At 35.1% G+C, this 13,687-nt stretch overlaps 1 protein-coding gene across 18 annotated transcripts in view; it reads left to right on the forward strand.

Moving 5' to 3' along the window:
- The window catches only part of LOC143235073 (tensin-3-like), a 172,922-nt gene that overhangs the window by 67,394 nt on the left and 91,841 nt on the right, over positions 1-13,687 (forward strand). For 17 of the 18 annotated variants that reach the window (XM_076472849.1, XM_076472851.1, XM_076472848.1 and 14 more), the window contains one exon: positions 5,566-5,607. The exons of the other annotated variant lie outside the window; for it this stretch is intronic. In XM_076472849.1, coding sequence (XP_076328964.1) covers positions 5,566-5,607 — 42 coding nt within the window. The remainder of the gene's footprint in view (positions 1-5,565; positions 5,608-13,687) is intronic. 18 annotated transcript variants of the gene reach the window in all.

Below are 13,687 nucleotides of genomic sequence, written 5' to 3' on the forward strand. Positions count from 1 at the left end.
GATTTATACACGAATTGTGAAGTAACTTAATTTCATTTAAATGTACAGTTACTAAGAGTAGGTTGATAATATAGGATAAAGACTAGTGATTAGTAATATAATGTCAGCATGGTTAGACACATTTCAGGAACAGAAGGAGTGGAATTTGCAGAGTGCGATAAGTTTTAGAATTGGGTTGTATTTGAGAATAATTGTTTTGTTTGTTACTTAGGAGGTTCAGGAAGAAGCACTACACTTATAAGGCTAACTCACTTGAGGGTAAGTTAGAGACAAGTTTAGATAATTGCACGTTTAAAAGTAGAAATTATCAGATAAGTAACAATAATCAAAGAAACAAGACGACATATGGAAAGCATTAGAGTGCAGGTTGCCTTGGAGCAGGCTGACAATGAGAGTGCTAAGTAGTAAAAGGTTAATGTTGTAAAGGCGGATCCAGTTAGCATTCGTGTACCAGTCTTTAACAGATTTGAAAATTTAATTGCTTGTAATGCGGAACGAAGTGATCAAGAGGTGTACATGTTACGAAGTGAAGGTCCTGGGAGATTATCTCATTTAGTACACACATAAAGTTATTTGCAACAATGAGAATAGTTTGTTTGTTTGTTTTGGAATTTCGCACAAAGCTACTCGAGGGCTATCTGTGCTAGCCGTCTCTAATTTAGTAGTGTAAGACTAGAGGGAAGGCAGCTAGTCATCACCACCCACCGCCAACTCTTGGGCTACTCTTTTACCAACGAATAGTTGGATTGACCGTAACATTATACACCCCCACGGCTGGGAGGGCGAGCATGTTAAGCGCGACGCGGGCGCGAACCCGCGACCCTCGGATTACGAGTCGCACGCCTTACGCGCTCGGCCATGCCACGCCTCAAAATATCAGTGATTTTGTCAGGAGTGGGATTAGTGAGAATAGAAAGACTAGGACTAGAAATAATTTCTTAGGCGTTCTTTCTATGGTGTATATAGGTGCGAATGATGTTGTAATTTGTAATTAGAAGAGCTGTTTACAAAGTATAAATTCCATCAGATATTTGGTAGTAGAAAGAGGCATATGATTTTTTAGGGAATGAATTACTTTAAGTATTCATGATTCAAATGAAATATTACCAGCGATGTGTTCAGAGAACTAGATGGGCTGGGTCTACCCGTGGAATGCTTTTCCAGGTAAGAGTGAATCTCATGCTAGAACTGAACTCCACTTAAGTAGGCTATGTGGAAGGATTTTGAGAGAAGAGTTGAACATATTCACTGAGGATGCAGTGTCATAATTTAAACTAAACGTGCATACTGGTGAGGAAACTTGAAGAATTATGGAAGCAAGTTGTATATTTAAAAACGGCTGGTATAGGTAGAGAAAGCACTAGTAGAGGCACGAACAACGCTTCGATCTTCTTCGGTCATCGTCAGGTTCACAAAAAAAGAAAGGGTTACTGACCGGTAGCTGACCACAGTTTGAAGGTAGTTGTGTACTTGAATGTAGGAATATAGAGAGCGTGCTTAGATGTTGGATATATTGATTAATATAGGTATAAAGGTTTATTTTGGGCTTGAGTTGTTCGCTCTTCTACTAGTGCTTTCTCTACCCATACCAGCCGTTTTTAAACATATAATTTTCTCTACAAGTGGGTTTTCTCGTCATCACGGATTATGGAAGCAAGTTGGTTAATGTAGATTAGGTAATAAAAATATTGGAAAAATTTGAGCATAATTTAAGTAACAGTCCTAAGGATAACCGTCAGGTTTAAATATAAACATAATACATTCAATAATAAACTTAGTTGCTATTATTCTAATATTAACTAAGGTATTAAGCACAAGTTTAGGGTTTTATTCGAAATGAATGACAAAGATATAATGATCCACATGAAACTTACTGAAATTTGGTTAGGTTTGAAGGATCTTGACAATATGAATTGTTTTAAAACTCCAAGTTTTATACAATTGAATAGTGTTATAATTGTTTAAATAAAGGTTGAGGTAAATCTTTATGTAACGTATGCAGGCAATCTGTTGAATTGAAAACCTTAAAATGGTTAGAAGTTTAGTCTCTATAGATCAAAATCAGAGGTTTCAAGGGTAGAAGGATTTTAATTAACAATTGTTATAGAACACTTGATCAGAAAAATGAGGCTAATACGAATTGTATAATGAAATAGAGTTGTTAATAATAATATCAATATGTAATAATATCAACATGAAAATAGTAAGCACATATATATTATTTACTCGCTCATCCATAAATAAATGGTTGACAGGACAGTCTGCTATTTTAGGACGATAATGATTTGAACAAAAATTGCTTTATGCAAATGACAAAGAAGAAAGTACTAGAACTTGTGAGATTATTTTGTATCAAGACTTACTGAACCTACGTGTTTTTCTCACAATAGGAACAGGGTTTGAAATGAACGGTTGAGATAGTTTATGATAAAATATTTATGTATGCATAATGAGTAAGTTTATGTTAATTGATTTGTTGTCACTGTATATAGTATAAAACTTGCAAGCAGTTATCACGTGTGTTTCTACCAGTAAATGTCATGGCACTGGGTGTCAGACTGTAGTGGTACAAAATATTTGAATTAAATATGGTTTTGAAGTAGTTATAATACGTCACAAGAAAAATGTGTATGTGTACATGTCTGTATTTGTCTAAAGATATGTAGATTTGTAGTTGATTTAGGTTAATTAAACGAGTTTTATGGTCGGATAAAATCTGGATTATTGTTCCCTGTTCCTTCCCCAATATAAACTATGTGTTTAAAGACATTGCAGTTTATAAATCTAAGAATTGTATTCTGAAAAAACAATAAACTACCAATGATTAAAATTCGTTAATAAACTTATTTCAGTTTATTTGTACCGAGACGCAAAAAGAATGGATACACCATGTGTCTTGGTGAACTGAAATAATATTAAACATGGGCACGTGAATCATAATATGCATATCACTTTAACGAAAACAAATAGCATTACAGTATCAGAACATTGTTTCCCAATGGGAAGATTTACCATATAAAGACGAAAAGCCGTTCATCTATCACGTTATCTTAGTCGTTACTGTACTGATCGACATACAACTTATACTAAACGACAGCGCTTTCTGCTATAACAAGCAAGTTTGTACTTAAAAAAAAAAATCTAGTCATATATAAAACGGATAATAAGATACTCTGAGCGCATAATCAGATATGAGGGTAGGTTGGTAGAGATCATGATGAGTAATAAAATCGAATCAGGTATACCTGCTCCCTGCGCTAGATATTACTGGTGCACAGAAATCATAATTATTGCCTGGAATTTCCCATTACGTTTGCTGTGTTGCCAAGGAGACATATTGACTCAATATCACCAAATTTTCTCCATTCTGAACCCTCAGCTACAAGTCTATAATAACCCGCATGCTTTACCCGCAGCACATTTCAATTTTGAAAACAATCATATTAAAGTGCGCCACTACAGATCAGCAGGTTAACAAAGTGAAAACTGGGAGAGAGAGTCTAAAGAGCAGACCCCGAAATTCATAATAAAATTATGTGCATTTACCACCACAATTAATAATTTGCAAGATAATACAGTTGAGAAATAGTTTCTTTCACATGTATCAATCTATAAGGATTTAGCAAGAAAATGTGTACATAACTTAAAAGTATACAGAAGTCAAAATATTAATGAAGCAATACTTATATGGATGACCAAAATATGCATAAAAGTTGTTGTTTTCGTGAAATACTAGAAATAAGATAATTATTCTACATATTATTACTAGGTTATACTTAATTTCGCAAAACACCTATTTAGTTATAATTTTTAGGAGAAATATTAATCATTATTACCAGTCATATGACGGACATCCATCTTCTTTATAATAAACCAAGTTACTGTTATATATTTAACAGACCATAAAACTCGTCTAATTAATTTATATCAAATACAAAGCTACACATTTTAAGACAAATACAAACATGTATGCATACACATATCTCTTGCGACGTTAGAAATGGAAAGTTCAAGAGTTCCCAGATGGTGCTGTTGACTGCCTACCTCCCCACTAGTGTATGAGTTCAAAGTTAAGGATGGCTATTATACAGGCAGCCCTTATATATATGTATGCGTGAAAGTTATAAATCAAAGAAAGCTTTTGATTAAACTGGCAAAACAAAATGATATCAGCTCCTAGTTGTTCCCCAGGGCTTCAGCTTTAAGTCTTAGGCCTTATGACGCTAAACATTGGTGCTCGATACCCGCGATGGGTACAGCACCGATATTCCATTGTGCAGCTTTGCGCTTAACAACAAACAAACAAAATTCAGACACTGTTGTTATTGTTGTTTTTGGAATTTCACGCAAAACTACACGAAGGTTATCTGCGCTAGCCGTCCCTAATTTAGCAATGTAAGATTATAGGGAAGGCAGCTAGTTATCCCCACCCATTGCTAACTCTTGGGCTTCTCTTTTACCAGCGAATAGTGGGATTGACCGTCACATTAGAATGCTCCCACAATTTAAAGGGCGAGAATGCTTGGTGTGACGGGGATTCGAACTCGCGACACTCGGATTACGAGTCTACACAAGATAAATCTAATTTTATCTGTTATAACAAGGTACACTTTAATGCGTAATTAAATGTTATATTTCGTAAAACACGTGAAATAACTTGGGAAAACAGTACATTTTCTCCCTTCATAATTTTTGTCGTTCTTTGAAGTTTGGTATTAAGTCAATAGCAGTGATATTTAATCGATTAAAAAATTTAAGGGGGCGCTGTTTATCCCCGTTAAGTGTGTATATATGCGTGTACGTATATATACATATATACATATTTTAGCGAAATTAAATAAATATATCTTTATCTTTTTCTTATTCTCATTTTAACCTGGAAGGGCAGTCACCTTCCCACAACTGTCTGCAGGCAGTGAAAGGTGATATTGATGTGGGACGTTGTGAGCTTGAGGACCTACATCTCGCTCTCCTAATTCCAAATCGTTTTATGTGAGACTAGTGAATTGGAGGTTAAGACTGATAGACGGCGTATTCTCAGACGCAATGTGGGTCCTGCTTTCACAATCACCTCCAAAACCTAGGATACACTTTACAGTCCCACGTCGTAATTGTACTCTAGGACCTTCTTTTAAAAAAAATACAGTGTATTTTGTTTAATTTTAATGTGTTTTGTTTTGGCTTAAAAATTATGGTTATAATATATATATGTGTGTGTGTGTGTGTGTGTGTATATGTATATGTACATATATAAAGATGCATATATTTTATCAATCATGATTGTTAGATGTGTTGCGAAGACCGTAGATTGTAACAACATGATGCCTTCTCTATACATAATCGGTTTAAAACTTTAATGGTGCGTAGGTTGACTCCATTAAATAGCCATATTTGCGCTTAAATAACAATTAGGAATAAAGATGGAAAACATGAAACATAACTCGGTTTTTCTCTCAAATTGGTGAATATGCTCGCTACCTTTCTAAAATGTCAAGATTTTTTTTTTCTCATTTTACACTTTTATATAGAACTTCAGTTCGTATAACTTTTGTTTTCTTACTTCAGGTAATTGCAACATGTGAACCACCACCTGCAAAGCACGAATTAGTAAGTCAAATATTTTTGTTTTATTTCAAATCTATCTCACTTCCTATTTAATTTTTCTGTGTGGTGTACCGCCCTTCCCCGGTGAGTCGTCCATATATCTGAGGGTTTACAATGCTCAAAATCGCGTCTCAATACTCTAGACGGGCACAATGCAAATAACCCATTGTGTATATTTTTACTTAAGCATCAAAACAAACGCTATGAAACTATATAATATACTATTTTATGATATTTTATTACAGTTTGTTCACCATGTTATAGCTTGAGCAGATGTAAGCATGTTACAAGAAGCGCAAGTGTAGTTTTTACATCAATGTTACATTTATCTTCCGTTATTGTTGACCGTATGCGTTACGTTACAAGAGTAAAATTTACCGATCTCTTCTAATCTGTAAGCCTAATGCGTCTCCAGATCTTCTACATGTATCCATCCAGATCTAAGCAAAAATTAACTTGAATTTATAGCTTTGCTATAGTGATTGTTTTCCTAATATATGTAATATTCATTTTATAGATAAAATTAATGTTCCACATATTCTACTCGGTGCAAAAATAACGTTTTTACATACACGATGGACCTGAAACGTGAAAAGCTAAAAAAATATATAGATTTTTCAATAGGAATTGTTAATTTTGTGTCCTTTACCATAAATATTTAATCATCCTTCTGTTTATATACTTAACTTACTAATTGAAGAATTAATTGGAATTTATATATTTCTGTATCATGTCTTGTTTAAATTAACTCAAATACGATAACCGTGACAGGAAAAGGAAACGTTTACAAGGTGCTCAACATTACAAAACAAGGGAAGAAAAATTCACACACTTCAAAAGTAAAAAGGTCAACGAAATACGTGTCTTGGTTCTTGATTATTGTCTACTCGAGAATTGACAAGCCACACTGGTTCTTCAACAAACGTCACTTTCTGTAATAAAAATGATTATGAACATAAACCATGTGTTTCTCTAGCGTACACATTTAAGTCTTGTTTTTATAAAATAGCTTTAAGAAGTGTGAAACATTAAGGGATTCGTCGGCCCTTCTTACATTCACATACATGTGTTTTATTTATGCCACTTATGTCACTCCCCTATCCCCATAAAAGAAAAAGTGTTTATTTCGGTAACTTTTGAAAACCAAAGACATTTTTTTTTAAGCTAATAACATTTTATTTTGTATCATTTCTTTTTGAGACAGACGTGAGCTTATCTGAGTTTTATAGACAAATCTTTTGGGAAAATGTCCCAAGTGGGTCCTTCAGACATATCATAAAAACACGTGGGGCTGCTCTTAACTAGTACTTTTGACCACTAATTACATGCTTACATTTTATCAATCATAAGACTATTAGATGTGTTGCGAAGACCGTGCAGTTTGTAACAACACGATGCCTTTCCAATATGTACTGTTGTTGTGATGTCTAAAATAAACTTTCGGTTGAGAGCTTCGCAATAACTAAAAATAAACCCAGTAATTAATGTAGTTCTAACTAAAAATATTAATTCTATAAGATAAAACTTATAGTTATTAGAATACGTGAATACATCAGTTGGGTATCGCTTTCGTTATCCTTATTATAGGACTTAATATCAAAAACCTCTCCTAAGGTTTGACAAGTGCAGAAAAATTAGATTACTAACTTAGTATATGGACTTATTAGTATATAAATTAAGCATTTTGACCAGTGCTGTTAATGAAACTAACACTAAAAGAACAATGGAATATAACTTTTTAAAAGGCATGCAAGAACTAGTTAATTGCTTCATAACTATCAGATTGCCTGATCCAATAAGAACACGATTTGTATATAGTAATTGATATTTGCATTGCACAGGCAGCATACTCTAATTTCTTTTGTAAAGCAGCACACGATTGGATGCATTTGTTGGTAGCCGTCTTTACGTTACTGAAAGTTCAACGCAAAATAAACGTCATAATATGGCATTTTTAGACCTAATACATCTAATCTAAGGTAATTTCTTACGGATTTGACATAATCATGAATTGGAGTTCAGAATAACTCGGTTTCAAATGATCTGTTACGCTAGAACTCATACGAATAGTCTAACGTGAACCCTCTGCTGGTGTTAAGTCTAGTTGCCCCCCGCTAGTACAACAGATAGCCCAGTGTGGCTTTGCTATAAGAAAACACATACGTTTATCACGTTATGTTGTTGGGTTTGTTTTTCATAAACACTGGCGTTAAGAAATGTACCTGTAATTTTTTTTATTCTTTTAGAATTTCGCGCAAAGCTACACGAAGGCTATCTGCGCTAGTCGTTCCTAATTTAGCACAGTGTAAAACTAGGGGGAAGGCAACTAGTCATCACAACCCACCGCCAGCTCTTGGGCTACTCTTTTACCAACGAATTACCACGTTATAACGCCCTCACGGCTGAAAGGGCGAGCATGTTTGGTAGAAATGGGACTCGAACCCGCGACTCTCACATTGAGAGTTGAGCAACTTAACTACCTCCGCCTATAATTAGATAAGAGAAAATGTTTGTGTTTCATAATTACCACAATATTCGAATTTTCTTCGTGGTTAACGGTTTTGATGTTTTTCATTCTAAGCAATAAATTTACAAAACAAATGTACCCATATACCTTCACAACGTAATATGATACATACAAGTATGTAAGATAATATATAAGCTTACTTCACAAAATAAAATCATTGGCCTAGATTAGTCAGATGTGGGGTATTTATTTGGGGTTGCTAATTATCTTCACCTTACTTGTGTTCCGAGAGTAAATAAATTCTAAGTTGCAGAGTGGCACAGACCTGCCTGGATGTTTAACATCTGTAACGTAATCGCAATTAGAGAACTAGAACGATCAATAACTATAGAAAATCTGCAGAACATTCTGAAGTAGCTCCACGTAATCACCCCTGCCTTTGATGGTGATTTCCCAACAACATTCCGTGAACAGTAAATGAATTGTAACCTTCCCCTCAAAGTCTTCAATCTGTCACTGACTTCGTGGCCTTGTTTGCTCGTTAAGTTGTCTACAGTAAATCCACACTTCCTGATTGAACCTCACAACTTAGATAAACATAAGTTGTAATATATGTTCCTCAATATATTATTTAAAGTAGAAAAAGTAATGGCAAACAATAAACTTCAAAATTAGTAACAAAATAAACAATGCTACGAATCTGGCTTAAAATGCCGAATTAAAAGTTTCCCGATCTGCAAACGCTCGAAATTTTCATAACAGTTTTGATATTGATGTAAGAAGTTCTTAAATTAAATGTTAATTCGTGTATGTGTGTGTGTTTGTTTTTCTTATAACTTGGTACAATGCTTTAATGTAGCTAATTTATCAAAAGATAAATGGAACTTTGATGGAAATGCTACGTTTCCAATTAATTCTAGTTTCATACTGAGCCTTTCAGGATTATAACAAAAAAACAACCCTTTCTTCATTTCAGATTATTCGTGTGGAAAATCATTAATTTAATTATCAAATACCATTTTAACGAGTAAGCCATATGGTTATGTTTTAGTTTGTTATTTCTCTATCAGCTATAAGAAAACAGACAGATGGCTTTTAAGCCTGTCTGCGTTTTGCTTGTCATCTCTTGAAGCCTAACTAGGCTTAAGTTCCTGTGAGAACAACTCTATCGTGCTAGATTACTAGACCATCTGTTGAGCACATACCACTAAAAATCATGCTCATTTTTTATACATTTATCAATAACTATGTTTGTCAATTACGTGGTCCTGAGAGTCAAAACATTATGTGGTTAAAGAAGGTTTTTATAAATTAAATCTACTAAAGTCGGGTCACCCATAGTTTACGAACATTCAAGCTACTTAAGACACATATCACAGTTTTATTTGATGTATGACCCCAATGATGCATAAAAGCACATAGAATATATGTACATTAACAAAACAAATGAGTACATGTAGATAAACAAAGCATTTCTAAAGACAAAGTCATAAATAAGTAAATTTGACGCGCTTTTAATAATTCATTAAAAAAAAAGCCTTAAACAATTTATTTTACATGTTATGTTTCAAAATAGAAATAGAGTTCAAGATGACTGATTGAAATATTTCCAAAGTTTTCATTTTATGATTTGTTATTCAAGGTGTAGTTTTTAACAGTGTTGATGTTTCTGCAAAGACATTTCTAACTTAATTGTATTTGATTAGACGTCTCTCTTTCGGAGACATAAGTTATATAACAAGAGCATGGTTTTGATTAGAGGTCTCTCTTTCGGAGACATAAGCTACATAACAAGAACATCCTTTTGATTAGAGGTTTCTCTTTCGGAGACATAAGCTATATAACAAGAACATCCTTTTGATTAGAGGTTTCTCTTTCGGAGATATAAGCCATATAACAAGAACATCGTTTTCTTATTTCACTTATATTTGTGGCTTTATAGTTGAAGGTGACAAATGACAATCTTGTCATGCGCTACTGAGCTGAGGTTTCGAGGCTCGGCATGGCCAGGGAGTTAGGGCTTGTGATTCGCACATTAAGAGTCGTGGGTTCGAATCCCCATCATACCAAACATGTTCGTCCTTTTAGCTATGGGGACGTTATTTTGCTACTATTAATCCCACTATTCGTTGGTAAAAGAGTAATCCAAGAGTTTGCGGTGGGTAGTGATGACCAGCTGTTTACCCTCTAGTCTTACATTGCTAAATAAGGGACGGCTAGCACCAATAGTCCTCGTGTAGCTTTGCGCGAAATTAAAAACAAACTAATCAGAGATTTCGCGCGCGGTAATCACAGTTTTTTTCATATTAACGAAAGATTTGGTAGATTTTTTTATCCTAGTTTTCTATCAAGATTAATCACTTACATGCCTTGCCCCACAAGTTGCTCCGTTTTGCCAAGCGTGATACGAACACGACTCTTAGATCACGTGAAAGAAACTTATTTTCCATGCAAGACATCCAGTGGTTTAGGGATGACAGTCCAAGCAGCTATTTGGGTATTCTTATTTATCAACCCCAATACATCTCGGCTGGGCCCGGCATGGTCAGTTGGTTAAGGCACTCGACTCGTAATTTGAGGGTTGCAGGTTCGAATCCCCGTCACACCAAATATGCTCGCCTTTCAGCCGTGGAGACGTTATAATATGACGGTCACTCTCACTATACCTTGGTAAAAGAGTAGCCCAAAAGTTGGCGGTATTGGTGATGACTAGCTGTCTCACACTGCTAAATTTGTGACGGTTAGCGCAGATAGCCCTTATGTAGCTTTGCGCGAAATTCAAAACAAACCAAACAACTGGGCTGAGACTTTAATATAGATATAAAGAAACTGCTTTAGGTGACAAACGAATCGATTCTTTTAAATCAATTTGTTTAATTTTATGATTCGATATCTTTAATAAAAATTTTACGACATTGCAAATGAAACCAATAATACAATGGAATTTCTTAGGTTCAAACGTATGGGACTGAAACGTGTCACAATTACCTTGGGGAGAGATGGTTAATGGTTCTTTCCAACTGTCAACCTGAGTGTATTTTTTTCAATTTAAAATCATAGTTGAAAATATTGTTTTTGAATTTCGCACAAAGCTACACGAGGGTAATCTGTGCTAGCCCTTCCTAATTTAGTTGTGTAAGACTAGAGGAGAGGCAGCTAGTCATCACCGTCAACTCTTGGGTTACTCTTTTACCATCAAATAGTGGGATTGACCGTTACATTATAACGCCCCCATGGCTGAAAGGGCGAACATGTTTGATGCAACAGGGATTGGAACCCTTCGCCCCCTCACTTTCAGATTACGAGTCGAACGCCTTAACCCATCTGGCCATGCCGGATCATTGTTGAAAACTGAATGCTTGTTAATTTTCCTTAAAAATATCCTTCTTCAGTAATTAGGCGTAACAACCAAAATACCCTTCATGGGCTGGCTATTCGACGAAGGCTGCTTGCTTTGATTTTTTTCAGTTTGTGGGTCAGTATCAAAGTGTGATGGTAAACCGAGTAGATTATTTAATGAAACGTGTAACGATAGTCATGATATTAAACATCTAGTACTCCGCTGGTACAGCGGTAAGTCTGTGAATTTACAATGCTAAAATCAGCGGTTCGATTTTCCTTGGTGGGCTCAGCAGATAGCCCGCTATGGCTTTGCTTTATGAAAACCTACATACGTAGCGTTTCATATATAAAGCTCTTCGAACAACTTTCAATCAACAAATTTGATTCAACCCTTAATTATTAGAGTGGAGGTCACAGGGCTCCAAGTGATTTCATATTGTTAATAACAGTTTCCTGTAATTTCGTATTTTAGTAAAAGTTTTTAATACAGTAATATGTGTTTTAAAAAGTTGTACTTTTCAAAACAAAACAAAACCAAATGTCTTTGCGATCAATATGGCCACACTAAAATCACCCCACTAGTTAAATATATGTGTGTGTCTGTAAGTGATTGTTCTATTTACTGTAATAAATTTTCATAATTATTCTTGTATTTAAAATTATAAAATCCGGTTTCAGTTTGCTTTGCCCAGTTGACAGCGGTGCCTATTTTCAACAACTGAAATCAGTTTTAGTTTTGAACTTGCGCTCCGAATTCACTCTCAATCTTTACTCGTACAATATGTATTTTGGTCTCACGATTTAACATTTGTTATCACGTGGTCAACTCAAAAATACTAAATCATTGAGCGTTTAAATTTCAAAACATTATTGGCTAGTTTTGACATGAAACTTGCTAAGCTATTCTTTTAACGGTACTGTTGTGCTAAGTATCATAAGAAGTATTCCTTTGTTCCAGAATTAAAATTAGCATGCATGACTGCTGCCACGAATAGCGTACTACTAGTGAAATGTCAAAATAAAAAGAGAGAACTTGAGCTAAAGAAATGGCCAAAATAAACGTTAAAATGTGTGTGTGTGTGTGTATATATATGTGTGTGTGCGCGTGTGTATATATATATATATATGTGTGTGTATATGTGTGTGTGTGTGTGTGTATATACAATGAAGACTATAAATAAGAAAATGCCTGCAATTGACGAATCAATTCAAAACACCACAATACTTAGAATTAAGTTAAATGTTTCACATAAGGCTGGCATGGCCTAGCGCGTAAAGCGTGCGACTCCTAATGCGAGGGTCGCGGGTTCGCGCCCGCGTCGCGCCAAATATGATTGCCCTCCCAGCCGTGGGGGCGTTATAATGTGACGGTCAATCCCACTATTCGTTGGTAAAAGAGTAGCCCAAGAGTTGGCGGTGGGTGGTGATGACTAGCTGCCTTCCCTCTAGTCTTACACTGCTAAATTAGGGACAGCTAGCACAGATAGCCCTCGAGTAGCTTTGTGCGAAATTCCAAAACAAACAAACAATGTTTCACATAAAATCTAATTACCATGATAATTCTAGTTTTGAAGTAAACTTAAAGTTTTTAACTAATCCTAACATAAGAAAAACAAATTGTGATGAAACTCTTATTGTGAATAGAAACACTACATATAAGAGCAGTTTACTTGTTAACACTGAAGATGTAATCACCGAAACAAGAGGTAAATGAATGCTGCAAGTCAGTAGGTTCTACATATTCGACGCAATTAACAAAAAATTAAGTTTCTCTCAACATTTCTCCAGCACCACAACCAAATCAGGACTAATGCTGCCAAGCGCGTGATGACGTTAAGTTACAAAACGTAAGTGCTTATATTATGAACTGACAGAAGTGAAGTGAATCATACCATACGTTACACAATAGAAAAAAATACCAGTGTGTTTGGAAGGACTTAATTGATGGAAGACACGAGAGCGTAAGTGATCCAACACTATGAATGTATCTATGTGTTTTGTTCAATGGGTCAGCCCAACATTGTAACATTCTGTTCGGATCTTTGTTAATTACTAATTATCGAATGATGTACTCCTTTTTTAGGTTTTGCTAATGTTTATTAGTATTTCTGATGCATTCATTACACCCACATCCATAATAGTGGAGAGTTTGTTTGCTTGTTTTGAATTTCGCGGAAAGCTACCCGAGGGTTATCTGCGCTAGCCGTCCCTAATTTAGGAAAGCAGCTAGTCATCACCACCCATCGCCAACTCTTGGGCTATTCTTTTACCAAC

Source organism: Tachypleus tridentatus, chromosome 12, assembly GCF_004210375.1.
Source record: "Tachypleus tridentatus isolate NWPU-2018 chromosome 12, ASM421037v1, whole genome shotgun sequence".
In the NCBI taxonomy this organism is placed as follows: Eukaryota; Metazoa; Arthropoda; class Merostomata; order Xiphosura; family Limulidae; genus Tachypleus; species Tachypleus tridentatus.